This window comes from Natrix helvetica (assembly GCF_964273705.1).
Source record: "Natrix helvetica genome assembly, chromosome: 8".
In the NCBI taxonomy this organism is placed as follows: Eukaryota; Metazoa; Chordata; class Lepidosauria; order Squamata; family Natricidae; genus Natrix; species Natrix helvetica.
In genome coordinates this window covers 16,036,922-16,064,921 of record NC_138559.1, presented here as the reverse complement: position 1 = coordinate 16,064,921, position 28,000 = coordinate 16,036,922, and the positions used below count along the sequence as shown (strand labels likewise).

The following is a 28,000-nucleotide window of genomic DNA, read 5'->3' as shown; positions in this document are numbered from 1 at the left end:
CTGTCTTATTTTTGTGGAAACACGGTACCATATTTGAAAATTGTTTACTAATAGTTTTATTGTTGTTGACTGCTTTGAACTGGTGTTGATTTTTTGCAAGGGTGTATGTTTTAAGTAACAAAGTTATATGCCTGTCAATACAGTATATTCCTTGGTTGCCTCCAAGCTCTTTGCATGACCTCATTTACTTTTTAAAACAGTTTTTAATTTTTAAAACATGGAATGGAAGCTAGCACGTTTCTAAAGAAAGCATCACTTTGAGGCAAACCTATATTCCCAATTATATCTATAGACACAATCAGCTCAGAAGACCCAATATGGTTTTTTTTCTCCAGGTCAAAATAGGAAATGTGGAAAAATAAATGACAGGTATTTGCAAAACAATAATACATACGTACAAATATTCACATTTTAAATAAACAACTCTGAACGTTCCTGTTCAAAAACACGAGAGCATTTCAAAATCCAATTCCCATCTCCATTATAGACACGTGCACTCACACAATAAATAAAAATATACTTCTCCCAAACTTCAGCTTGTTCAGAAAAGGGAGGGAAACGTTAAAAGAATGAAGAAGATCCAGTGGTTGACTGACAAAATTATGGCTTCTGGGACTCTAGAATATTAGCCCATCATTTCTGAAGGAGGCACGTCCTTCGCAGACAAATGATGGAACATTGCTACTATCGTTCCATCTGATGCTTAAATATTCCAGTAGAGCACACCATGTTCTGCAAAGATGGAACAACTGGTTTACCTTTGAGGACCACGATGACCAACTCTTGCTGGATGTGCAAGTCACTCTTCCATAAACTAAAAGTTTAATGGGTGTGCTTTTCCCCAGAGTCCTCTCATGGGGGAATTAAGAGGCTCTTAGAACACAAGCAGGTCTTATCTCATATTATTAATGGCTCAGAGGTTCTTGTATCTTTTCCACCAAAACTGCTCTTATGTTGGATCATGTCGTGACAGAAAAAGTCAGTTGGGAATTCTTCTCTTCCCTTTTCTCAATGAGTTGCCCTACAGCAGCAGTCAGGTACACCTGGGTAAAGACGTTGGGGGTGGAAATGCATGGACAATGGCTGGTGACTTGTTTTGGCCAGACAAGGACCTCCATTAAAAGTGCTCTGTGAAGTAAGTTACGCGTAACCCCAAGTGAGATCTTTCTGCAGTGGGCAGCAAACCACAGCACCCTTCAGATTTAGATTTCAGTGGCAATAATGTCCTCATAAGGGACATCAGTTCCATGGAGATCAAGCTCTAAGGGGTCTTTACCATCCTCCCCAGCAGCCAGCTGCTGAAGCATCTTCTCCAGGTTTTGGTTTCTCTTGTACATGTGAAGGTAGCTTTGCTGCAGCTGCTTCTGATACTGGATCACTTTCTCTTTCTCCTCCTTCCATGTTTGTCGTTCCTGCTGAAAGTTGACTGTGATCTGCTTGTTGCTGTTCTGTTCCTCCTGAAGTTCTTTTTTTAGCTTCTCTATTTCTCTCCACAGGACTTGGGCATCCTCCACCATGCTTTCCTCCAGGCCCATGGAAACCACACCGCATTTCATCTCCTCCCTGAGGATGGTCAGTTCAGTTCTCAACTCTGCAATCTCTTGTTCCAGCAAGTTCACTTTCTCCCTTAGTAGTTCTGACTCATTCTTCTTGCGTTGGAGTTCATTCTCACATACCTCCAGTTCCATGGCTTTGGCATGCAATGGATTCTCCAAATCCTGAATTTTAATCTCCAACAGTTCCATCTTGGCCCGGAGGTCCTTCAGCTGAGCTTTCAGATTGAGGACCTCATTGGTCTTGCTGTTCAGCTCTGCCTGGGATTCTTTCAGTTGCTGTTTCAGGAGAGAGATCTCTCCAGACTTCTGACAAACCTGTAAGAAAACTAGAATCAGGAATCACATCCAGATATCCACCCGCCAGAGACCTAGATTGTATTGCAATTCAGTCTGCTGCATACAGGAAAATGGGTGGTGCTAAGCATGGAGTATCTTTATTTCAGGTCAAAGATTACATCTCTCTTCATGGATCAACTATGAAGCTGAAGCTAGTGGAAGGCATGGCCCTAATGAAAGGGAAAAGGCCCTTTTCTCTCTTTGCAGGCAGCTGGGGGAACAATCTCATTGCATGAGAAGGTCTCTAAAATCAGAGAGACCGCTCATGCTAGACAAAATCATTCAAAGGAAACTTTCAATTTGTTACACTTTTATCTAAAATATCACTGCAGGGAACATATCGCAATTCAAAGGCTGTGACATCTTTGCTTCGGGAATTCCATCTAGCGTCACCATCATACGTCCTGGTTTTCCACTAAAGACATTTTCAGACCGGTATTAATTTTGACTAAGGGAGTATGATAGTTCAGAGTTTAAAGATGCGGAGCTTGTCTGCTGGGAAGCTGACAGCCTGGGTTCGAGACCTGAGCACCACACGACCGGGTAAACTCCCATCCTTGCCCCAACTCCTGTCCACCCAGCAGTTTGAAAGCATGCCAATATGAATATCTAAGAAGCTACCACTTTGGTGGGAAGGTAACAGTGTTCCATATATTATATACACCTTGGCATGTAGTCATGTTGGTCACATGACTATGGAAATGTCTTTGGACAATGCTGGGTCCCTCAGCTAAGAAATAAAGATGAGTACTGCCCCCAGAGTTGGACATGACCAGACAGGGGAAACCTTTACCTTTATCTTTAATCTTGACTAAACAATACAGAAGACTGGAACAAGTTCCCCCTTTACTAAGGTGCAAGTAGTCTTACCTCCCACTGTGTTTCTTCTAGTGCAGGAGCAAACGTGGTCTTCTCTTTCTCGTAGGTCCTCAGCTTGTTCTCCAGAAGGTCCTGCTCCTTCATCAAGTTGGACAGCTCCTCCCGCAGCTGCCTCTTCTCCTGCTGCAGCTGGAACACCTGCAGTTGCAAGAGTTGTTGCGCTCGCTGGTTCTTCTGCGATGCCTGCTTCAGTTTGCTATTGCATTTCTGCTTCAACCCTTCCATCTCCTCCCGGCAACGCCTTTGCTTCTCTTCATAGCTTTGGCAGGAAGTGATCTCCTTCTCTTCAAAGCTGCACTGGAGCTCCTGCAGCTCACTCTCCCGCTCCATCAGCTTCTGCTCCAGCTCCTGAATGGCGGACTCCTCCGTGGAGATGGGTGAACGAACACAAACATTGTTCTCAGTCATATGGGGGTGAGTGGAAGACTTGCCTGGGTTGAGGATCTTGGTGCCCCCGTCAGAGAAAGACAGAGCTTTCAAGCTCATCATGTTACTCTCCTGAAGGATGGCGCACTGAGTGATGTTGTGAGCAGAGCCTCCAAATCGGCTGATGGGGCCAACAGGAGTGATCAGAGGGTCCAGCTGGTAGCTGCTGGCTGTACTGTGTGTTGGCAGGCTTGACATAGAGTTTCTCCCCGAATCTGAAAGTCCTCCAGAACAAGGAGCAGGCTTACTCTCCAGATCTTTGACTTTGTCTTGGGTTGGGAACTGCTGAGCAGCATTGCTGTGATCAGGAGAAGAATGGAGAACTGTGTTTGAGTGAGGGAGAACTGGCTTGAAAGCAGTGGCTCTTGCCACACTCTTCTCTGTAGCCTGGGCAGAAGAAGAGAATAGTTAATGCAGTTTCCTCTATATAGAGAGGTTAAGCCTCCACTTATTGCTTAGCATTGGTTTGAAGTTACAATGGCCTTTCCTAAGAGTACTTCAACCCAATTTTGAAGTTACAATGGTCAGCCCTGCCCACTCCAGTCATGTGACTGCATGGGTGTTGAGCAACTGCACTGCATTATATGGCCATTTGTAGAGTTACAGCCATCGCAAGTTATAACCATGATTGGACAGGCACCGTTATGCTTGTAACTTGAGGACGTACTACCATGGGAGTTTCCACTGGCTTCCTACGGGTTAAAACAGGTTGTGCTTGATTTTGATTGGATGAGAACGGGGAAGGCACTGCTGTTTTCATGTTCATTTTTAAGTTTTTCACCCTTACATTTTTGGAAGTCTCTTTCCCCCCCCCCCCTATAAATTTTAGATATAAAATTTAGATTTTATATCTAAAATCTTGTTGGTAGGCTTCTAAAATGAAGCAGTTGTGCTTAGACAACATGCTGCGCCAGGTACGTGGCTTTAAAAAGTTTCTTGTTTTAACTGCCTAGGATATTATGTGTAAATCTAGCCCATCTATTTAAATTAAAGATTCAGGTTATTATACAAATCCAGAAAACCAGTTAATTCAAGTGTCAGCTTGTATTGTTGGAATGACAGACTGACCCGCGGGATAAATATGAGGCTATCCCACATTACTTCATCATTTGATTCAAAAGACCAAAAGCTGCCCTTGATATAGTTTGGAGAATAAAGACTGCAAATTTTTTCCTTGATTTTTTTTAATGGTGATATGGCCACTTTAGGCCATACAGTTTCCATATAGGTCTTGAAAATACTTGGAAATTGGTTTTCCGATTTTCAATCAACCTGTTTAACGAGGGCTCTGAAGTCTACAGAAGGGATGGGAGATCCCAGGAACCTTACATAAGTCTGGAGACACCAATTTCCTACCCCTTAATTATAATGACCAAGTTTAACTCAACTCACTAGTTCCAGCTGGTTGGAGCCTGGCTTCAGTTTGGGGGGTGTTGCGGTACCATAATCACTGCTGCTTGTCCCAGCCTGACCTTCCAGCTCACCACCCGAGAGTGGTGCATAGTCTGTTCGGTGTGCCTTCTGGTTCACTTTGATGTAAAAGAAGTCCTCGTTCTTATTGCCTTTGGAGCTGGACTTGTTGTGGGCAGCTTCTTGGGAGAAGCTGAACTTCAGCAGACCATCGGAGTACCTGTTCAGCTTCTTCAGCTGGGATGACTTACGCAGCTTGTATTGAGAGGCCCGACAATGCTTACTGTGGAAGCTGTGTCCGGAGATAAGGCTACTGACGCTTCCCATGATTATAACTTTGAACAGAGAAGTAGAGACGCTGTCCGAGGGATATTGTCCAAGGATTGGTTTTTGCGAGGTTGTCCTGACTGCTGGGAGGCAAGGGTGGTGTGGTCATAGCCAAAACCTTGCTGTGCTGAAAAGCAGCAATCCTGAGAGGATGAGAAAAAACAACAACAACACATGAGACTAAATGAGAGAAAGACAGCTAATAAGTCCGCTCCAAAACAAAAGACACTGCGAATTTGCACTCTGCACTTGCAGGATAGAAATTGCAATGCCTTCAAGCATGAGGAAAAGGATTGCAAATTTATAAATTCGGCAGGCTAAATGATGAAAAACAATAAGGAAGTGGTGGAACCCACAAGGTATCCAATTGTGGTTTACAACAGTGATGGGAGCTACTGGAGCTTTTGAAGGCCACACTTGGAATACTGCATTCAGTTCTGGTCGCCACGATGTAAAAAAGATGTGGAGACTCTAGAAAGAGTGCAGAGAAGAGCAACAAAGATGATTAGGGGACTGGAGACTAAAACATATGAAGAACGGTTGCTGGAACTGGGTATGTCTAGCTTAAGAGAAAGAAGGACTAGGGGAGACATGATAGCAGTCTTCCAATATCTCAGGGGTTGCCACAAAGAAGAGGGAGTCAAACTATTCTCCAAGGCACCTGAGGGTAGAACAAGAAGCAATGGGTGGAAACTAATCAAGGAGAGAAGCAACTTAGAACTGAGGAGAAATTTCCTGACAGTGAGAACAATTAATCAGTGGAACAGCTTGCCTCCAGAAGTTGTGAATGCCCCAACACTGGAAGTTTTTAAGAAGATGTTGGATAGCCATTTGTCTGAAACGGTATAGGGTTCCCTGCCTAGGCAGGGGGTTGGACTAGAAGACCTCCAAGCTCCCTTCCAACTCTGCTATTGTATTGTATTATTGTATTGTATTGTAAGTTTTAAGTCCGTAACATCTGGAAGTCCCAAAGGTTCTTGTTCAAAAGGCAACTGGACGTTGTGCTTCTCATCCAAGAAGCTCGGACGAAGTGTCAGAACTGACTTCACTTCAGTCAGAACTGAAGAAGCCTTTTGGATGAGAAGTGAAACGTCTTTTAAGGAAAAGTCTATTTGCCTTTTGAAAAAGCACCTTTGGGACAGCCTTGACCTGGATGACAGAAAATATCTAGACATTTAACAATTGGAAGGTTCTTATCCCTGATGGGCAACAATGGTTTCCGCATACATGAATCCTCCTGCCATGAAGCAACTCTTTAAAAAAATATTTCAGGCCACCATATATATATTTTTTTATCAATTCTTTAATTTATTAGATTTATATCCCACCTGGGCGGTTGGTTTGAGCTCCAAGCTCGGCAATTTGGTTGCAAATATTTCAACCCTATTGGAGGAGACATCATTACTGCATTTTGAACTGTGCTCATCTGTCAGAGCACAAATTTCTTTTTATGTGATACAAATTAGTGTGGCTGTTGTTTGTTTGGCTACTTCTGAATCATTTCGGACTGTTTGGTCTTTGATTTTAAATACCATATTTTTCGGACTATAAGACGCAGCAGACAATTAGACGCAGCTAAATTTTCAGGAGGAAAACAAGAAAAAATAGCTTTTGGCCTCTGTGCATCGGATTTTTGCACTGCCAGAAGCACTTTGCAGTGATCTGCTTGGCCCATTTTCGCCACAAAATGCACCAATTTTTGCCCAAACCACCCCCCATTTTTGGCCTGCAAAGTGTTTCTGGGGCTGGGGAGGGCACAAATGCGATGCATATTGGGCTTGGGAGCCCAAAATAAGCCAAGCCCACAGAACCAGTAGTAAAAATTTTTGCAACCCACCCCTGGTTTGAAGGGCTGGTTGTTGTTACTGAGACGTGGTCCGATTTCTTGTGAGCTGATGGTTGTGATTTTGTTGTTGCGTAGTGGGGTGCCTATTTGTTCATTTTAAGTGCTATCTTCGGCATCGCGGTTGATGCCGTTCTTTCATTCTCAAGTGATTCGTGGACTGGATCAATGTCAATATTTATTGACTGGTTTTCCACCAATAAGACAATAATTGGTGGAAAACATCACACAGACAGTACTTAAAACCAAAGACCACGCCTCAGTAACAACAGCCGGCCAAGCAAACAGCCTGAAGTCAGACCATGACTCAGAATTAGCCAAACAAACAACATTCGCACTCGTTTGCATGACATAAAAAGGCATTTAAAGACCAATGCTCTGACAGACGAGCACACGTCGAAGGGCACTGATGAAGTCTCCTCGAATGGCGATGAAACGTTTGCAACCAAATTGCCAAGCTCGGAGTTCAGCCCAACAGCCCAACTATCAACCTGAGCTACTTATATATTCAAATACAAATAGGGCTAATAAAGACTCCGTTGTGCAGACCTGAAGAGCTGAAGATAATGCCCATGGGCCCATATAGCACTGAGCTTTGGAAAGTACTTGGGGAAGCATGGCTTTGTATATTAAAGGTCTCCGGGAAGAGCAAAAGAGTCCATTGGAAGTGCTGGAGAACCACATCAGTCAATATAGACCATATTGAACCAGGGGGCAAACCTTCTGATAGATTATACCAGGGCTGCTGTAGCACAAGAGCTGTGGTGGGGCAGGGGTTAGAATGCGATATTGCATTGCATAGTGGGCATAGTCATTGCGTTGACTATGCCCACTGCCGGAAGTTCGATTCTGAACCGGCTCAAGGTTGACTCAGCCTTCCATCCTTTCAAGATCAGTAAAATGAGGACCCGGATTGTTGACTCTGAAAACCACTTAGAGAGCGCTGTAAAGCAGTATGGTGTGGCATACAAGTCTTAGTGCTATTGGTATTAGAAAAGAATAAGGTCACTGTTTTAAGGGACAGAAGCTTATAAGGAGAGGAAAGGGCTGTGATGATGATGCCAGGAGCAAACAATCAGAACAGAGGACAGTCTCAAGCAGAAGCTTCATTGTTAGTCACCTCTTTTACAAGAATCTCACTACATTGAAAGCATTCCCTTGGGAATGGTCAGATAAGTGATTTTGAATGAGGTCAGGCCTGTGCTGCTTCCTGCAGTAGAAGGACTCTAAACCTGCCCCCTCTTAACAGCACCCTCCCAATCTAGCTGGAGATTCCACCACAGATAACCATCCTTGGCCATTCCTTTCTGCCACTCAAACGACCCTCCCGTCCTTCAGTGTGATAGAAGATGCTGCCTCTGAAAGACTCACTAGGCATCTCTAAATGCAATGAGTTCGTAACAGGCAATATATAGTTTAATCCATGCGGTAAACTATCTGGGGCTAGCATTGATCATAAGGCAGATTCATGAATTCATATAGGATACAAACATTTTGCATGGCAGGCAATTCATAATACTGATGGGCTAGACGGGGAGGGGGGGCAACCCAAGCATCAGGTAGACACATTAGCCATATTTTGCAATTAACATGTAATTTAAAAAAAGCAAACATCAGCTATTGGGAGGGGCTGATAACAATCAGGTCATTGCCAGGAGGAGATGGGGTGTTGAGCCCTTTTCCTCCAGCAGAAACAATTTTCCCCAGCTGAACTTTTTTGTTTCAATAGATTTTGTAAGCTGGGCTCAACCAAGTTAATAATCCACTTCTTTCCCCTGTATTTTCCTGCACTTTTTTGACCTATCTCAACGCAACTACTGGAGTGGGACCTAATTACAAGTAATGTCTAGAGGAGCAATCTTGAACACAAGTGGTATGAAAAGCACACAGTATGTTATTATCATCCTCATAGTTCAGAAAATGCTTGGAGAGCAGGTAATATTTCCTTGGGGTGAAAAGGGTAGGGTTCCTTGCAATTCCAATGTGTTTTGGCCTAGAAGTAGAGGAACATATTTTTCCTGATGCATGCTTAGAAATCTGGAACTGATGCTAGCCTTACAGGGTGATGGATCATTAATGTGCCAATAAAACCAACTATTTGGGTTCCTTGCTTTTTGCTGGCCATGGAGGTGAAAATGGAGAGGCTGTGGTCCTATCTTCCTAGTGGATTCTTTACCTGCTTTCTCCACAGAAACAACATTCAAGTTCCAAGGAGATAAGCACAGGTAGAAAATATGAGTCTCCCCCTCCTCCTCCTCCATGCCTTCATCCACCTCCCATTTGAAAACAAACATTTTCCAGCCGAGCAGCTGCAGAGGTCTGTGTGGGAGAGAACAAAGATTGCATGGAGACTTGAAGGAAAAGGGTGTCTGTGACTGATGGCAGAAATAACATTATGTAGAGGAAATGGTAGGGCACAGATTCTGCTCGCCCACTTGTGAAGACAGGTTTTCGGCTTCCAACCCAACTCAAGCCTCTGTTCTGCTTTTCATTTCTGCCTATTAGCAGATTCTAATAGATAGTTCCCTTTAATCTTCAAGCAATCAAATGCTCCATGAAGTCTACAAATGTACGCAGGCAACAAATGGCCTGAAAAGCATCCATTTGGACTGCAAGGAGGTCAGGAAAATAGCTAGATCTGTTGGGGTTTCAGCTGAACAAAGGCATGGAGAGAATTTTGAATGGGTGGACATATTTTTGAGTTGGATGGAGAAGAAAATAAAGCTGGAATGCTGGACTGGGTAATTCTTCCTTTGGGGATGTTGAAAAATCAAAAAAAAATTGGCTTTAGTCACCATCGATTTGTAGACCACATTTTAGTACATCAAACTTTTATAAATGCTTCCTTACGTCAAAATCCATGCATAGCAAATATTTATACAGAGACTAACATGTATCACTCAATTAAGAGGCAACTTCAGTTATGCTGAAAACATTTGTTTATTCCTCTTAACACCTGGCTTCTCATAATAATACTGGCTCTTGGCTTGTCAGGGTTGATAGCCTTCCTTTTATTTGGATTTGTTTTATATTTTGTTTTTTTTTTAACTTGCATAAATATCTGTTACGATTTTATGCTATACAAAGAAGTCTAGCATAGAAATGAATAGAGATGCATATATACAAAACGAACAAAATGCAGCATGGTACAGTTGGGATAAAGATAGTCCTTGACTTATGATCATAACTGGGACCAGGATTTCCACTGCTAAATAAGGCAGTTTCTAAGTGAACCGTGCCTGATTTTAGAACCTTGTTTGTCACATGGGTAGAGCAAGAAGCAATGGGTGGAAACTAATCAAGGAGAGAAGCAACTTAGAACTGAAATTTCCTGACAGTTAGAACAATTAATCAGTGGAACAGAAGTTGCCTCCAGAAGTTGTGAATGCCCCAACACTGGAAGTCTTTAATATGATGTTGGATAACCCTTTGTCTGAAACGGTATAGGGTTTCCTGCCTAGGCAGGGGGTTGGACTAGAAGACCTCCAAGGTCCCTTCCAACTCTACTATTGTATTGCATTGTATTTGTGAGCAAATCACTGCAATTATTAAGCAAATCCTGGTTCCCCATTGATTTTGCTTGCTGGAAGGTCACAAATACCAATCACGTAACCCTGGGATGCTCAACCATCATAAATACATGCCAGTTGCCAAATGTCCTACTTTTGATCACATGACCATGGATTGCAGCTATGGTTGTAAGCAGTGGTGGGATTCAATTTTTTTTACTACCGGTTCTGTGGGCGTGGCTTGGTGGGCCTGGCAAGGGAAGGTTACTGCGAAATCCCCATTTCCTCCCGATCAGCTGAGACTCGGGAGGCAGAGAATAGATGGGGGGCAGGGGCAGTAAAGAGGCGGTATTTCCCGGTTCTCCAAACTACTCAAAATTTTTGCTACCAGTTCTCCAGAACTGGTCAGAACCTGCTGAATACCACCTGTTAGGGATGTAACCCTAGGCTTGGCTTGGCAATGTATATAAGCTATGATTACTTTACTGTTACTTTAAATATTAGAGAGATGTAATTGGCTTGTTACCTCAAACAGCTATAAGAGGGAGCCAGAATGGCTGTTAGTTCTCTCTCTCTCTCTCTGTTTTGTTAGACGCTGGTCGGTGAATTGTGAGGTATTGTAGTTTGCTACTGTTAGCTATATTTTGTGTGCTAGACTGACTATTTTGATAACTGAATTACTGAACCGTGTATGACTTGGACTGTTAACCAGACTCTGAATACTTCTATATTTCTACATAGTAAACTACTGTATTTTTATACTATTCAGTGTCTCTGTATGCTGGTTTGTGCGTGTTATTCCATATCACTCTCATTACGCTTCTCTGCATACTCGCTCTCCCAACGGGGAGCTTAATTACTTAACACCACCTCTGGTTGTAAGTCAGTTTTTCAATATTCCATTGGAACTTTGAATGGTTGCTAAACAAATGATTGTAAGTGAAGGACTACTGTGCAACATGCATTGCCTTTCAAGAGACCCTTCTCCCATATGCAGTTCTATCTTTCCTACTATGGAGATGACCTATGCTGGTTCCAAAAACCATAGCAATAGCAATAGCACATAGACTTCATGATGCTTTACAGCCTGCTCTAAGTGGTTTACAGGGTCAGCCTATTGCCCCCCAACAATCTGGGTCCTCATTTTACTGACCTCGGAAGGATGGAAGGTTGAGTCAACCCTGAGCCAGTGAGAATCAAACTTCTGGCAGTCGGCAGAATTAGCATGCAATATTGCATTCTGACCACTGTGCCACCACAATCATGTTGTCTTTCTACTCCAGAACTCCAGATATGGTCCTTTTTCTTCTAGTCTGTTTTTTCATAATGGTGGACTTTAAACATTACATAACATGGCTTGGCCCGATTGGTGGGTTGACATTCAATTAGATAGAAACTTGTTCATTAACTGGAGTAAAGAGCAAGTGGCTGGTTGCTTTGTGCCATCTGCTTGAGGAGGGACTGGCGAATCTCCAGGCGGTAGAATTCAAGAGTGGTCCAGAATCTGGAGAAGGGTAAAGGAAGTCGCTAGACGCAGCCCAGTTATTAGAATGCAAATGGGAAAGGATGGGACCTGGGTATCCATGGGCCAACTTCTGCCCCAGGGTGACAAACAATGCTCAGATTTGCAAGCATTTTTTTCCTTTCCCAGCAGGCAAACAGAGGCTGGCTGTTAGCATATGGGAGTCTTGCAACTCGAGAGGCACTAATGCCAGGAAAGCACCTGGTAATGGAGCAAGCCAGTTATTACAAAAGGGAAAGGCCTGGATCCTATTCTCTGGGTTTCAAGACGAGAATTGCCTTTGCCTCCAGCTGGATGAGCCTTCAAGAGATAATCAAGAGCTTGTTAACTAAATTAATCAATGCTGGAGGGGAGGAGAACAGGATAATGGGCACATACGAGGGGCTTATTAGGAGGTCACTAGAAGCCCCGCTGCTCATTTTTATGCAGCACCACAAATGCCAGAATGTTGATATCTCCCAACTGGTGCTAGGACCCATTTATAAGGGAGGAGTGGCACACCTAGGGTAGAATTTCAGGGCAGATGTCCTGTGTCCCACTCAGCAGAATGACTAAGAGGGATTTTGCTTGCTTGGAAAATCAGCTTATATTACATTTTGCAGTTAATCAAGTAATAGCTATTAGCATCTCAAAGGGAAAAGATGCAAAAACCATGAAATGCAAGCTATTAAACTTAAGATGACTGAGTGGGAACATTTTGAGAGAGCTCATTTTCCCTCTGGCTCCAGCAAAGGGGTAATGAGAGGGCTTAGAAGGCTTTGTTGGGAAAGTGAAAAGACTCATTTCTTTCTTAGTACTACTTGAGGTAGTACTCAAGTTACAACCACAATTGAGCCCCAAATTTATGTAGCTAAGGGAAACATTTGTCCTGTGAGTTTGTCCCATTTTAAAACTTTTCTTGCCTCAGTTGTGAATCATTGCATTTGTTAAATTAGCGTTAGTTGTTAGGTGAACCTGGTTTTCCCCATCCCACATGACCCTGGGACATTGCAATTGTCATAAATATGAATCAATTGTCAAGCATCTGAATGTAAATCATGTGACCAGGGAGACCCTGCAACAGTCATCAATGTGAAAAATGTTCATAAAGTCACTATTTTCAGTGCCATTGTAACTTTCGTCACTAAGCAAACTATTGTTAAGTCGATGACTACTTTTACTCTTGCCTAATTTCAGAAATCTAATTGATCTGGTTAGTTTCTAGATGGGAGACCATCCAAAAGGAATCCTCCTAGGATTGTAAGCGATGCAGGGAAATTGAAAAAACAAATCCCAGGAAAAGCAAGTGGCAAACCATCTTCGTACTGTTAAAAAAATTACAGGGGACATGTCCGTGAAGCCCCTTCGGTTCAAGCTTTACCCAAAGAAGATTGTATTTTTTTTATTATTCAGGACATGCTCCTTTGAACCTAAAAGATTCTGAAACATAGACGATTTTAATAAAACCTTTTTTCATTATATAAATGGATACATGTTCTTTGAAGGGTCATTGGATCCCATTTATATCAACCCAACTCAACAGAGTAGGGAGATGGGGTACTCCTCTCTTAAAAGAGGAGGGGTACCCCTCTCTTAAAAGAGGTCCATCTGGTGGAACCAAGAAGGGAGGGGTTGTGATGGCGCTGTTCCTGTGGAACATCATTCCTGCAGAAATAAGATTGTCCACCCCCCCCCCAACTTTGTTACAGTTTCAAAAGATCCTGAAGATGTGGTTTTGCCAATGTGCCTGGAAATCCATAGTGATATGGAGCCCCTAAGGTGGTTGGCTTGATTGTTGTCACCAGAGAAGTTTGAATGTATTGGATTTTACATTGGACTTTTATTTCTGCAAACCGGCTGGAGTCACTGTGAATGAGTTGGGCAGCCATATACATTTTCTTAATAAATAGCATCAGGTTTTTTTCAGGCCTTAGCCGCTCCCCACCCCTGTTATTGTTTGCTTTGATGCAATTTTTACTTGATAAATAAGCCTACAATCTCTGTGCAGGCCGCGAGGAAAGGAATGAGAGCTTTCAAGGTGTCACCAATTACTTTGCCAACATCTTTGGAACACCTTGGAATCTCTGCAAGATTCATCCTATTAAAGAGAGAACATTTGTATAACATTTGAACTAAAGGGATGACAAGCAATTTCATCAAAGTGATGATAAGAAATCGAAGACAAAATATAGACTTCATCCTGGCAATTGCTGTCCCTCTTCTCTCATCTTCTTCTGGTGGGGTATTCATGAGAAGAATATACAGCTAAGCTCCCACTGATAGGGCAGAGGCTTAATTGTTTCTCCACATGGACAAAGGTCTTCATTACACAAGACCGCATTCATTCTAATTCATCATCTCCATTCATTCGGCTGACATCCTCTAGTCTAGAAGGATGTTGAGTATGGGGGTCAAAGAACATCAATTGTTCTTCGCATTATAAAGCTTGTGCTTCTGCTTGCACGCCTGCACACACACACACTACAAACTGTTGTCATTTGTTAGGGAGAACACTTAAGACACGACTATATCTTAACAGCTGGAAGTTCATTGTACTTCACATTCTCTCAACTGAAGAGAATTTGGACCAGGGCATAACAGTGGCACAGTCTCTCCTACCACTTCCAACTAAGCTCAAAACACTATCAACATAAGCTTTTAAAAAGTAAATAAATCTCAAGCACCCCGGGAAGAAGATAGGAAACTGCATCTCTTTCACAGGAAAAGGAACGTTCCAAGTAGCAATAGTAATAGCTTACTTAACCAATACTTATATATCACTTCAAGGTGCTTCTCAGCCCTATCTAAGCAGTTTACAGAGTCAGCATACTGCTCCCAACAATCTGGGTTCTCATTTATCCAACCTCAGAAGGGTGGAAGGCTGAGTCAACCTTGCCGGGACATATGAAACTGCTGGCAATCGGCAGAATTAACCTGCAATACTGCATTCTAACCACTGCAACACCATGGCTCAAGTAATTGAAAGAGAGATTTCCCCATGACATTAGTTCAAATTACCCCACATGCAATCACAGCCACAGTGAATTTTGCACCTATAGCATTGCGTGGTCATGCCCTGCATCTTTCAGCATCAATTCACAATGTTCTCATCGGGTCCAACAATGCCTCATTTCCCCCATTACTACTAGCCATCGTGTTTCTTGCTTCGTTCTGACTCAGCATCTTTGCAAATCCAGCCACGAGGGGCTTTCTGTCCGCTGTTTATGGATTTGTTGTGCAAACCCAGCCATTTGTGGATTATTTGACCAATCTTAGTTCTGAAAGTATGGGACATTCAGCTGGGACTTGCACAGCCCTCAAGGTGGTATCAGTTGAGAAAGTGTCCATTGTTGGAAACAGAAGTGAAAGAAATCTATGTGGACAGTTGGATGGATGCAGAGCTCTCAAAGGAACTTTACTCCCACTAACTGCAAGGGATGCTCCCCTTCTTACCACTATAGAGTTCAGAGTGCATTAAATCTCAGCTTTGTCACTAATTTATCCCCAAAGCATTATACCTACTTCCATCAGTTGCACTAGCTATGTAGCAGGGGGGGAAAGGGTGTCTGGGAGACTAAATTAAATGCTCCGGAGAAAGGAGCTGTTTTCCATCCATTTAATTACAGGGAGCTTTGCCCTGTTCCAGCCAGTGTACCAACTGATGCTACAACTAAATTGGCACTTACTACATGTTTTTCTCCTGTTACAGAAAGTACAGAAAATACTCTGCAACTTCAGACTGCATAGGTCCCTCTATCCTTTGCCCTCCGCACCCTTCTGAATAATAGACTTGGAAAGACCTTGGAGGTTTGCTAGACTGCTCAGGCAGGAAGCCCTATACCATTTCAGACAAATGGTTATCCAATCCGTTCTTCAAATCTTCCATTGTTGGAGCTTTCACAACTTCTGGAGTCAAGTTCTGGACCATGGCTGCTGGAAGATGTCACCTTAATTCATGGCACGGATATCCCACCACACCAATTGGACTTTTGAAATACATAAAAGCTGCAGTATGAATTCTAGAATGGTTGCATTTCAAAGTAACAAAGAAAATCTCAGCTTTTCCTCCAGATGCAGTGTGCCCTACTCTCTGGGGCCCTGATGGAGCCCTTAAAAATGTTCCCCCATCATATCTTAAGGGCTAGCCTGGGATCTAGAGATCTTGAACATCATGTGCTGTGTTGCAGCATCGCAATCTCTTGGGGGCCAAATGCAGTTGGTGGGGTGAGAAGATACTTTCTTGGGGAAAGGGGCCAGAAGCCACTACTTGGAATCTGAGTTCCTTTTCCAGGAAATGGCTGTCCTCTAACATTGTTCTAAAGGGAGGAATTCTACAGCAAAGTCTACATTTAGGACTTGGAAATCTCGTGGGCCACCGGTTCACAGCGAGCCAATGGCCCACTTCGCCCCCCTCCAACCCATCATTACTGCAAATTACCCACTTGAAGTATAAAAGGGGTAGGTGGGTAGGGGAAAAGAGCCTTTTAATTTTAGATTTGAGAAATTAGTAGCTGAGCCAGGTTGTCATGGAAACTAGGTTCTCTTTGCACGCTCTCCCTTTCCACCTCAAAGTAATTTGACAACCACCTTTCTAGAAGAGGGAGACAGGCCTTGAGTTATAAAACACATTTAGGCCATGGAATCAGTCCATGGAGGAATCTTCCCACAATCCAATTCAAGTTCGCTGTCACTATTGACATGCTTTGCTCTTCCCACTGGAAAATTCACCATATCCCCATGATCCAATGAGGATCATTCTGGCATAGAGATGGGACATCAATTCTTTTTTTACGTGGGATATGGATAGGCTAATTATGGTTGAATGCTGCTGTGTGTGTGGCTTGTCTGATTTGGGCTGAGCATGCTGTGAGAACCTAGTCAACGTGGCTTATTGACTAGCAGAGCTTATTAATTCATAAATTAAGAAATCAATTTCATCATTTATAGGCTGCCTAGCTCTATCCTGACTCTGCACTGTTAATGCCTTGCTATCGTGATGCATTAAGAGATGCCTTAAATAGGCATTGTGGGCTTGTTAAGTTAAAACTAGTTTCCTTAATTGTACTTGGAAAACAGTCAGCAACTACTTCAGGTCTATTAATACCCTGGCATCTGTTAATATGAGATCAATTACTTATGAAACAATTATTTCGATGGAATCAAGATAACAATGGAAGGATTTTTCCGCCTCAGAATTATTTTATACTTTCATTATTTTTTCCCTGCTAGCTTGGTCTATTAAGAGACATGCATTTTCCTTTTTCAATTGCCTACTAAAGTGAACAATTATTGTGAAATTCAGACGTGCACAATGACCAAGGAACATTCACTGAGAAGGTTAATTCCAGCAGTACCCTGTAAACCATTTACAGGTAAAAGTGGAATTAGCTTACAATGCCAGTTAACTTCCTGCTAAAGCAGCAAGCTTCTGGCTACAGTACCACCTCCATTAATGGCCTATAAATATCATGTATAAGTTCTAAATGGACTCTGCAATTTTCATCCCGAATTAGAAGCAGCGACAGCATTTACTTGCTTATGTAATATGGAACCAGGCCAAATGCACCCATCATGTATCTGGGTGAAATATAACATTAATTCTCCTTCAAGATATTCTCTGACAGGCAAAGCCTCTGCATCATTCTGTGGTGGGCAGGTTGAGCTGGGCATCTGTGCAAGAGAATAGACTGAGAGAGAGGGCACCACCAGAGTGGTTTGCTGTGGTTGATTAGATTGCACCAAAACAGAAACATGTACTTGCTGGTATATATTTTGGAAATATAACCCAACCACTCCATATCTGCCAATATGAAATTAGCATCAAAATGATTAACTGTACTTGATATGCCTCATTTTAGGGGAATCACACTGCTCATTGGCAAGGAAAACTAGCTGAATCTGGGCTTCTGCATTGGACTGTGGCCAGAGGAATGTTTGAGAGTCTCCACCCCACATGGGATTTTAACTTTAACTCTCAATAATTTTCAGAATCAGTTTGGCCTAATGGTTAAGGCACCAGACTAGAAACCTGAAGACTGTGAATTCTAGTTCAGCCTTTAAACTATAGGAGAAGAGTAGACAGAGCTGGGGGAAGTGGAGTTAAACCTGACATTAGCTTAGAATTGTTGCATTCTCAAAACTGCTCCAAGTCCAAGTCCTCTTGAATTCTGTTGACTTCTTATCTGGCACCAATTTAGTGTTGAACTTTAGTTGACTAGATTCATGTACAGGGTTGAATAAATCTCCTATGCTGTAATCTAACAGACAGTCCTGATTCTTTGAACCTGATGTAAGAAAGCCAGCTGGGTGATTTTGGACTACTTCATCCCTCTCAGTCCTAAGGAAGAAGGCAAGGGCAAACCAGTTCTGAAAGGTATTGCAAGAAAACTGCAGAGGTTTGTCCATGTAGTTGCCAGAAGTCAAGGCTGATTTGAGAACACCGTCACCCTTCTAAAATATAGTTATCAATACAATATTAAGGAAAAACAAACACAATTGCCACCACAAAGTAACTAAGGAACACAGCAGCAACTTTTTCTTCCCCTATGCCAGGGGTGTCCAAACTTGGGAACTTGGGAACTTTAAGACTTGTGGACTTGTGGACTTCAACTCCCAGAATTCCCCAGCCAGCATGGGGAATTCTGGGAGTTGAAGTCCACAAGTCTTAAAGTTCCCAAGTTTGGACACCCCTGCCCTATGCTCTGATCCAAAGCTGGTGTTCAGCATCCTCCCATAGCTTCCTAGTTTATAGTTGAATCCTTAGAGCAGTGTTTCTCAACCTTGGCAACTTTAAGATATCTGAACTTCAACTCCAACAATTCCATAGTCAGCCACTAGGGTGGGGAATTCTGGGAATTGAAATCCAGACACCTTAAAGTTGCCCAGAAATACTGCCTTAGGGTCTAATATCAATTTATTATTTCTTGGTAGATTTAGATGTCAGGATTTTATTTTATTTTATTTTTTGCTTATAAATGGCTTTTCAATTTTCTCTCCTACCTGCCTTACTAATTTGCTTCTTTCCCTGCAAGAAATGAAGCTTTGTTTGCCAATTCCCCACTTTTCTCTCTCTACTTAATAATGATAAGAATGAGAAATTGTAAAAATTAAAAGCCCTCCTCGCCATAGGAACAGAGATGGAGAGTAGGGCAAATCAGAAACATTATTCAAGGAACAACTCATTAAGACTTGCAATGAGCAAATCTAGCAAGCACTGAATCTTTAATTTAAAGACTAATAAATCCTTAAAATAGATCCAGTTACCCAAAATATTTATATTCTACCTTTCTGTTTCTTGGGGGGGGTCAACATAGTTTAGAAAGTAGATTAATCAATGCAATTGTTTTAAATATTAAACCAGAAAGCAAAGCATGCATTAAAATTATATTTTAACAAGAGAAAAAAAAAGATGAAAATAAACTTGAATCATCAACATATTTTCACAGAAAATGGAATGCCATTCAGAATGCAGGCAACTGTTGTCATTTAATTTTGGGAGTGACAGATTGAAAAAACATCTGCTGAATTGTGAATTGAATCTAGGAGGCAGGACCCCCTAAAAGGAAGTCTTTGGACTATCTCAGTGTTTCTCAGATTTGGCAATTTTAAGAGAAGTGGACTTCAACTCCCAGAATTCCTTAGCCAGCACATGCAGCCTGTGCCAGCTACACTACAAGTTACATTCTACTGAAAGCAAGAAAATAAAATGGATCCGAAAGCCCAATCTTTGGGTGGGGTGGGGTGGGGTGGGGGAAATACATAGAACAACATAGAAAAAGAAATGTAACAGACAGAAACTGCATCTGGATAAAGGAGAGAGACCATCCGGATATTTTACGGATGCATCCATGCAATTTCCTTATTACCGTGTTTTCCCAAAAATAAGACAGGGTCTTATTTTCTTTTGACCCCCGAAATAAGCACTTGGCCTTATTTTCAAGGAGGTCTTATTAATTTTGAGGTGCAGGAGGCGGTGAGTGTGGTCACTTCATGGCTGCTTTGTGTTGCAATATTTTTTAGGAAGGGCTTATTTTCAGGGGAGGGCTTATTTTATAGCACATGCGCTCAAAAGGCCGATTGGGCTTATCATCCGGGGAGGTCTTATTTTCAGGGAAACAGGGTAGTACAATAATTGCAACAGCAATAGCACTTAGACTTGTATACCACTTCACAGTACTTTACAGCGCTCTCTAAGTGATTTACAGAGTCAGCCTATTGCCCCCAACAATCTGACTCCTCCTTTTACCCAACCTCAGAAGGATGGAAGGCTGAGTCAACCTTGACCGCTCAGAATCTAATTCCTGGAAGTGAAGCAGCCTGCAATATAGCATTCTAATCACTTTGTCACCACGGTTTTTTTTCTGAATAAGGACTGGTTTGCTACTTTCTTTTCTAAGGTTGATTTCCCCCCCTCAATTTTCCAGTTCAGTATAAAATCCTGGTACAAACTGATGGTCTTTCATCCAGGGCCTAACCAGCATCCCTCTTAGTTTTGAAGAATTAGCCAACATTAACAAGGTACTGTCACACTTGGCTCAACTCCACAAATAAAATAAACATAGGAAACCTATAGCCTACTAGAGAAATCTCCAGCATTGAAGAAATATTTTGTTGCTTTGCTGCAGTTTGACCCTAGTTCAGTCTGCAAGATTAATGGAATAACAGAATAATAACAGAGTTGGAAGGACCTTGGAGGTCTTCTAATCCAACACCCTATTCAAGCAGGAAACCTATATCATTCCAGCCAAGTGACTATTCATTCTCTCCTTGAAAGCCTCCAGTGAAAGGGCACCCACAACTTCTGAAGGCAAGCTCCTCCACTGGTTAATTGTTCTCACTGCTAGGAAATGTCTCCTTAGTTCTAGCTTGCTTCTCTCCTTTATTAGTTTTCATTCAATGTTTCTTGTCTTGTCTTTCGGTATTTTGGAGAATAGGCCAACCCCCTCTTCTTTATGGCAGTCTCTCAAATATTGGAACGCTGCTACTATGTCTCTTCTAGCGCTCCTTTTCACCGGACTAGACAAACCTAATTCCGGCAATAGTTCTTTGTATCTTTTAGTCCTCAGACCCTTAATTAGTTGCTCCCTCTTATTCTCTCTTCTCTTCCTTGCTACCCACCTAACTCCCCTCTAACCAGTAGCTTTTCCACAGCCTGTTTCCAAGCAAGAACACTCGCATTCATCAGCCTCCCACTATGCTCCACTCCTGCCTGCCAGAATGGAGTGACTAAGGTAGTGGGTGGAAGCGCAGTGAGTTACAAGCCAAATTTAGCAGCTTGTAGTGCCAAATTGGAGTGTATCTTGTCAGGAATGGGCTGCCTCATGCAGAGAGCTGTGTGGTTTCCACTGCGAGCAAGCTGCTAGGATAAAGGGTACAGTACAGCACAGTTAGGATGTGCAAGACGGAGAGGGACAAAGCGTGCCATCTTGGCTCAGATAAGAGTCCCGAGGCAGCTTGCAACTAGCCAACTTGTATGTGTTTTGAGTCTTGGATTTGAGCTCTGGAGAAAAGTCAGCTCAGTTTTGTACGCTGGATGGGGGAGCCTGGTCCTGTGCTGCAGTTGCGCTATCGTGCCACTTAATTTTTCCACCTGAGAAACAATCCTTCTGCCCACCTCTCTCCACCCCGTGATCAATTCCATCTGCATGTTTCTATAACAGTAACAGCAGCAGCAGGAGCCAGATAAAGATCTGGCTGCCTAAAAGCCCATCTGTGGATGAATGAGAAGTAGGCTGAAAGAACAGTTGCACGGCAGGTATCTTCTAAAAAGACACCTGCTTCATTCAGTGCTCCCCAAACCCTTCGCTCTGTTTTTTATTCATCTGATTTACTTTATTCCTCCAGTGCATATGGGCGCCCATGTACAACAAAGCTAAATAGCAATATATTAAAAAGCTTTATTATAATTTAAGGTTTAATCTTCAATTCGATTCACAATCTGGGACTGGTAGAAATAGTTCAAGTCCTAACCAAGAACCTAAAAGCTGTTAGGTAACCTCTGAGTATATAGAGAGTTCTAAGTATGGTGATTTTTTTTTGCAATGTTAGAATATTCAGGTCTAATAAGTTCAACATTTCTATGTATCTAGGCAGCCCTTCTGGTATTACCACTGTGCCACCAGAGTCCCTAGAGAAGGGATCAGTCTACCGCACAATGTGCAGGCAGCTGAGAAAAGGTTCTGAAGCAGCAGTGCAAGCCATACTGAGCCAATCAGAGGGACTGAAACATGGAAACCTAGTTATCTTTGGCAAACTGTACCCTAGAAAGCAGGTGGAAGTGAAAGCTATTCATCTACTATGAGTCTGTGAGAAATTCTGGGTGGTCTGGTCTCCAATTAGCAGGGTTGTTACTCAGTTCTTACCATTGATGGTCTAAGCTCCATTCCTGCATTTGGTATGACTGATAATCAGTGTTTCTCAACCTCGGCAACTTTCAGATGGGTAGACTTCAACTCCCAGAATTCCCCAGCCAATATGCTAGGAGTTGAAGTCCATCCTTCTTAATGTTACTGAGATTGAGAAACAGTGGCTTAGACAATTGCTTCCTCCTCTGGACAACCTGCAACTTCATCACAAAAGCTTAGATTGAATTGTCTGCATTTTGATGGCATTCAAGGAGGAAAGGAAAGCCAAAGAGAAATACGTCTAAAAATACAATTAGCAAAAACCCACACAACTTTGCTAAGATCTTGGGTAGAAGCCACAGCCAGGCTACACAACAAATGAGGTGTATTATGAGACACTTTGATATCTCCAGTGAAAAAGGTCCTCTGCACAGCAAGGGAACCACTGCTAAACAATGCAGCCTTAGATGTCCTTTTTCTCCAACAAGTCAATTGAAAGTTCAGCATGGATCTGAATAGAAAGCTTTAGGTTTCAAAGGCAAACCAAATATTACATTACAGATATTCTGAGTGCCAAAGTTTGCTACAGCTAACGTTCAGGTAACTAGAGATTCCAAACTACAGGTGTTCCCGAAATCTCTTTCTTATGGATCTCAATTGCTGAGAATAGGTAGTCTCGCCCCCCGCCCAGTATTTCAGGAATATGGTAATGTATACCTTAAAATAAATTTAGAATCGTTTTTTTGGGGGGGGATCAAAACCTACCCTCACCACTAATTCCTTGCTTTAGCCCTTTTGCTAATCCACTCTGATCCTGTTGACTAAAACTGCTAAGCATATTCATTGGCCATCAAAGTTTCCCTGTGCTTTAGGTGAGCAACCTGTCTATTGGAAAAGCCCATCAGTACAAAATACACCAAGCTCCTTTCCCAAATCCCAACATCTTGCTTGGAGTAGAGCCGTGGTATCCAACCTTGCCAACTTTAAGACCTGTGCACTTCTAACTCCCAGAATTTTCCAGCCAGCATTATCCATAAGTCTTAAAGTTGCCAAGTTTGGACAGCCTTGGAGTAGAGACTTGGGTAATGATGGTTCCTTTCAAAAGAAAGGAGAGGCACTGGTCATGTAGAATGGTATTAATCTTGCAAAGCAATTTGTATTTAAAATGTTTCATGTCTGGATGGAACTTCCAACCATTGGCAAGTATCCTAATGCTGTTCTGACCTCACCGGAGGCGTTCAGACTCAGAATATGTCTGAGTTGGCTGGAACAGTATGGAAGGCTTCCTGTGAATTTGCCGGAATCCAAAACAGGGTTTTTTCGGCTGCAAAATGTTTCAAAATCAAAATGTTCTGTATACTCCTGGCTCCCATCCTCACAAATTAGTTCAAGGCAAGATGCAACGTGACCGTTGCATTCTGTACTGTAGGGATAAGTAAATCAAGTCGTGAAATGGAAAGCCATGCTACAAAGAAGTGGAAGATTCAGAATAATTTGGAGATAAGTTGCTTGCACCTCTTATTTAGAATACAGAATAACAAGAGTCAGAAGGGACCTTGGAGATCTTCTACAGTAGTACACACACACACACCCTGCTCAAGCAGGAGACCCTATACCATTTCAGACAAGTGGCTCCCCTTAAAAGCCTCCAGTAATAAAGAACCTGCAACTTCTGGAGGCAAGCCATCCCACTGATTAATTGTTCTCACTGTCAGGAATTTTTTCCCCTTACAGTAATTGCCAAGCTGCATTACATTTGTAACTCAAGGATTACCTGTATTTTTAGGTTGGTTTCTTCCTTGCTTAGTTTCCATCCATTGTTTCTTTATGTTCGTTATAATGTAACTTATACCGATAAGCATTATTTAAGCTTTGTTTTGGTTGACTGATTGCTTTAATCAAATCAAATAGGCTGCGATGCTAAAATTACGCCCCACAGTTGTTTTTTTCTCCTTATAATTGAAGTCACCACGGAAAAGCTTGTAGATTGTAACCCATTGAACGGTGTTTATTTGTTTGCTGGCCCATTACAAGAAAAAGAAGCTACCCTGGGAAACTTTTTTTAACGCCTTCACTTCTGGGCCTTTGATGATGAAATTACACAAAACAAAAACATCCTGCTTAAGAACAGCATGAAAAAAAAATCACGAAAGTAAAATTTTCCAAGGAGTTGGTATCTTAGTTCATCTAAGGCTCTTATGAACTCAGATTTTTTATTTCTATAGTGTTTATACAAGGAAGCAGATTGTAGCCATGTACCTCCTTCCAGTGCGTTCCAATATCTAAGAGGCTACCACGAAGATGAAGGCGTCAACCTATTCTTCAAAGCACCTGAAAGGCAGAATAAGATGCAATGGATGGAAACTAACCAAGGAGATAACCAACCTAGAACTAAGGAGAAATTTACTGACAGTGAGAACAATTAATCAGTGGAACAACTTGACTCCAGATGTTGTAAATGCTCCAACACTGGAGGTTTTAAAGAAGAGATTGGACAACATTGGTCTGAAATGGTATAGGGTTTCCTGCCTGAGCAGGGGGTTTGACTAGAAGACCTCCAAGGTCCCATCTGACTCTTGTTATTCTGTAGTCCAATTGAACGCCTCCTCCTCATAGACTAGACAAGACATCACTGCTTAGGAATGACGTCTGGCAATGGGAAAACTCTGGTGCCAGTCACTCCCTCAGCCCAACCCACCTCACAAGGTGGTTGTTCTGGGAGAAAAACAGGAAGAGGATGTGTTATGTATGCTACTGTTAGAGAGGAAAGGAAGAATATGAACCTGTTAAAAAACAATACTCTAAGGAGCCATCAACAAGAAAAACCACACCCTACCAAAAACTGGCAAGACAAGCTTCTGTGCACCGGGAGCGAACTCCACAATTGCTTGCACTGGTGACAGTCGGTAGTCTGCAAAAGCACCATAGATTAAAAAAATCTATGAGCCACATAAAACATGTCTTTTAGCCACTCCTAAGATGCTTAGAAAAACCCTGACTTGGACTAGACTAGACTAGCCACTAGAGGCACTTATGAAAGCATTTTATTACAAGAATCTCCACTTTTCTCACAATGAAAAGCAAGCGAGGGGCAGCAACCTGGGCCCTCACAATAACCATAAATTACATTAATCTTTTTTTTTACCAAAATAATCCAAATCTTGCAGACATCTGAAAAAGTTGCCAAGCTCCAGGTTAACAGCTCTTTCCTAAAATTCCCACCACCACCACCACCACCACCACCACATATCCGTGGTGATCGATGCTCATGCAAAAGTAAATCTTGTTTGATTCCATGGGGCTAATTCAGAAGCTCCCTCAATGAGAGAGCTCTCGTCTTTGTTCAAGTACTAATCAATGCAATAAGCTTGGTATTTATGCAATAGTATTAATGTACTGGAGATTGGGAAGGAATATAAATGGAAATTCTCTTTCAGAAAACCTTTCCAAATTGAGGGCCACTACTTATTTTGCTGCAGGAGGGGGCACTCTTTTTTTTAAAAAAAAAGAAGCAAGATCAAAACAAACTTGAAATTCAACGTCAAGACATTAGCATTTCCATCTCATTAACCTAAATCAAAATGACTGCTCTCCAATGTTCTCTCTGACACCTTCAGTTTTAACAATTTGGCCAGGTCATTCAGGAGTAAAGCCTGTTTGCACTAAGGAACTGCGTTTGAAGAAAGAAACGGAAAAGTGTTTCAGGATCCCTGAAATATGACATATGCAAGACCAGAAGGGATGCTTCAAGGTACATCATGCAAGCAGTCAGCAGCACTGATCCAGTTTCCGTCACCCAGGACACAAAAAGCAGCAAAAAACCACACAAAGAATCCAATCAGCCGTTCTTTAATAAGGTCCACATCAGTCATTGCTGACCACATCAGCAGCTGCATTCCAGGTGCATTATTCCTGGCCACACCGATATGTCAGCTTTTCATTTCCTCCAGCATGTAAGAGAGGCAGCCTTGCACAGAACAAGCGAACTGGCTTCATGTTGCCATGCATGGTTACGATAAATAATGCCCAGGCACATGGAGAGAGGGAAAAGTGCAAAAGCCTCCCTTGAAACAAACCAGCATGAACCAATCTCTCTCCCTCTTTTTCTTTCTCATTCACTCTCTCTTCGAATTTGAAAGCCCAAACAGTCTGGTTGGGCTTTTAGACATCCAACGGAGCAACACAGGCTGATCTCTTTTTAGTGTACCGTGTGTGTTTATGATCCCTCAAGACAATTTATGGCAACATCCTACAAGGGCACAATTTACCCAATTACATGATATCTCTTTTTTTCCCCCTCCAGGACTTTCCATTATGCCAAAAGCTCTCCCAAAGGTCGGGAATGCTCACCTCCCCTGCTACCAGAGCCTTTCTCAAGTGGAGATGATTACAGCTGAACACACTCATACATGCAGAGCAGGTGCTCCATCACTTACCTGTAATTCTGCCGCCCTCCCTCCCCCCCCATCAACCTGAATGGCGTCCAGCACTCCCACTGCCACATGTGGAGACTTGTCTCCTGAATCCTTTGAAGTCAGGAGGACTCGTGCATGTAACGCTGAAGCGAGGACCTTGGGACTTGGAATAAAGCAGGAGCTTTGGACGCCTCGGATCGCAACTCCCTCAATCACGGGTGACAATGCGGAGCGGGGCTTCTGTCACCCGTCCCGGGTCGTTCCCCCCGTCCCCCCGTCCCACTCCCAGCAGCTGGAAGACCATCCCTGCCGTGCAAGAAATTAGCTGCAGTCCCGCCACCCTTCACCCTTTGCTGACTGAGTTAAGCCGCTAAGCTTCACATAACGTAGTGGTCCATAACCGACCACAACGGGTTGCATTCGGAGCATACAATAAATCAGGTGGTTGTTGTTTTTAAATACCGAGCAGGTTTAACACCGACCAAACTTCCCATGTCGGGAAGGCAGCCGCACAACAATGCGCCCGGCGGCCAAGCGTGCTTGCGCGAGCCTTTTGTTTTGTACACACGGATTTCCCGGGCAGCGGCCAAATCCTCTCTTGCTGCGCGCCCGCCAGCGAGAATCCCTGCAAGGAACGTCGGTTTCCCCCCCCCCGTCCCCCGCATCCCCCCACAAGAGCCCCCCGCATTAGGCACCCGTAAGGACCGGGGTTGCTTGCCCGTTTCCCTGCCCTGCGCTATTTTTGCACGGGGACCGCGGAGGCGCAGGGAGCGCCCGCTCCTCACACCGCGCGCCGCCGGGTGCGCTCCTCTCGCGCCGCCCTCACCTGGCTCCTGCTTTGCCCCGCGTCTTGCCCGGCGAACCTCACCACAAAGCCGGGCCAGCGCCGCCCGCGGCCGCTCACCACCGTCTCTCCACCCGCCGAGCTGCTTTAGCGCTCGGGAAACGGCTGGCGAGCGCGGGGCGCGGGAGGGGAGAGAGGGCGGGCCGCGGTTGGGCATCCGAGGCGCTAATTGGCTGCTTAGCTCAGTTTGGGCACGCGGGGAAAGCGGGCCCTGGGGGGGGGCAGCCAAAACTGGCTTTGTTGCGCCGCTCGCTGGCAGCTGCCAGGCGGGTGGAAGAGAGGGAGCTGGGGGGGGGGCGAGGACGGGGGGGGGAGAGACAGCTGTAATGATATGTGTCGCCGACGGACGGCACGTGCCGCCTCTCCACGCCCCCCCCCCCCGCTTCCCGCGGGTCGCCTGAAAGGGTGGGAGAGGAGGAGCGGAGCTAATTGCTCCCAAAGGCAGGAGGGGCTTTTTGCAAATTGCACACCGCCTCCCTACCTGGAGTTCTCCGCACCCACCGGCCCCCGTTCCGCCTCCTATCCCGGGCGGCGCGAGAGGATCCTCAGCAGATGTGTGTGTGTGTGTGTGTGTCAGTTGTGCAAAACAGTCCCAAATCCTAAGACTTCCA

At 43.4% G+C, this 28,000-nt stretch overlaps 1 protein-coding gene across 1 annotated transcript; it reads right to left on the bottom strand.

Moving 5' to 3' along the window:
• Positions 1-38: 38 nt before the first annotated feature.
• On the bottom strand, positions 39-27,483 carry LZTS1 (leucine zipper tumor suppressor 1). Its single transcript, XM_081961469.1, has 4 exons — positions 27,372-27,483; positions 4,590-5,077; positions 2,763-3,584; positions 39-1,871 (listed from the first exon to the last, which is right to left on the bottom strand). The coding sequence occupies exons 2-4, from the start codon at positions 4,932-4,934 to the stop codon at positions 1,203-1,205; spliced, it is 1,836 nt and encodes a 611-aa protein (XP_081817595.1). The 5' UTR covers positions 4,935-5,077; positions 27,372-27,483; the 3' UTR covers positions 39-1,202.
• Between the last annotated feature and the right edge of the window lie 517 nt (positions 27,484-28,000).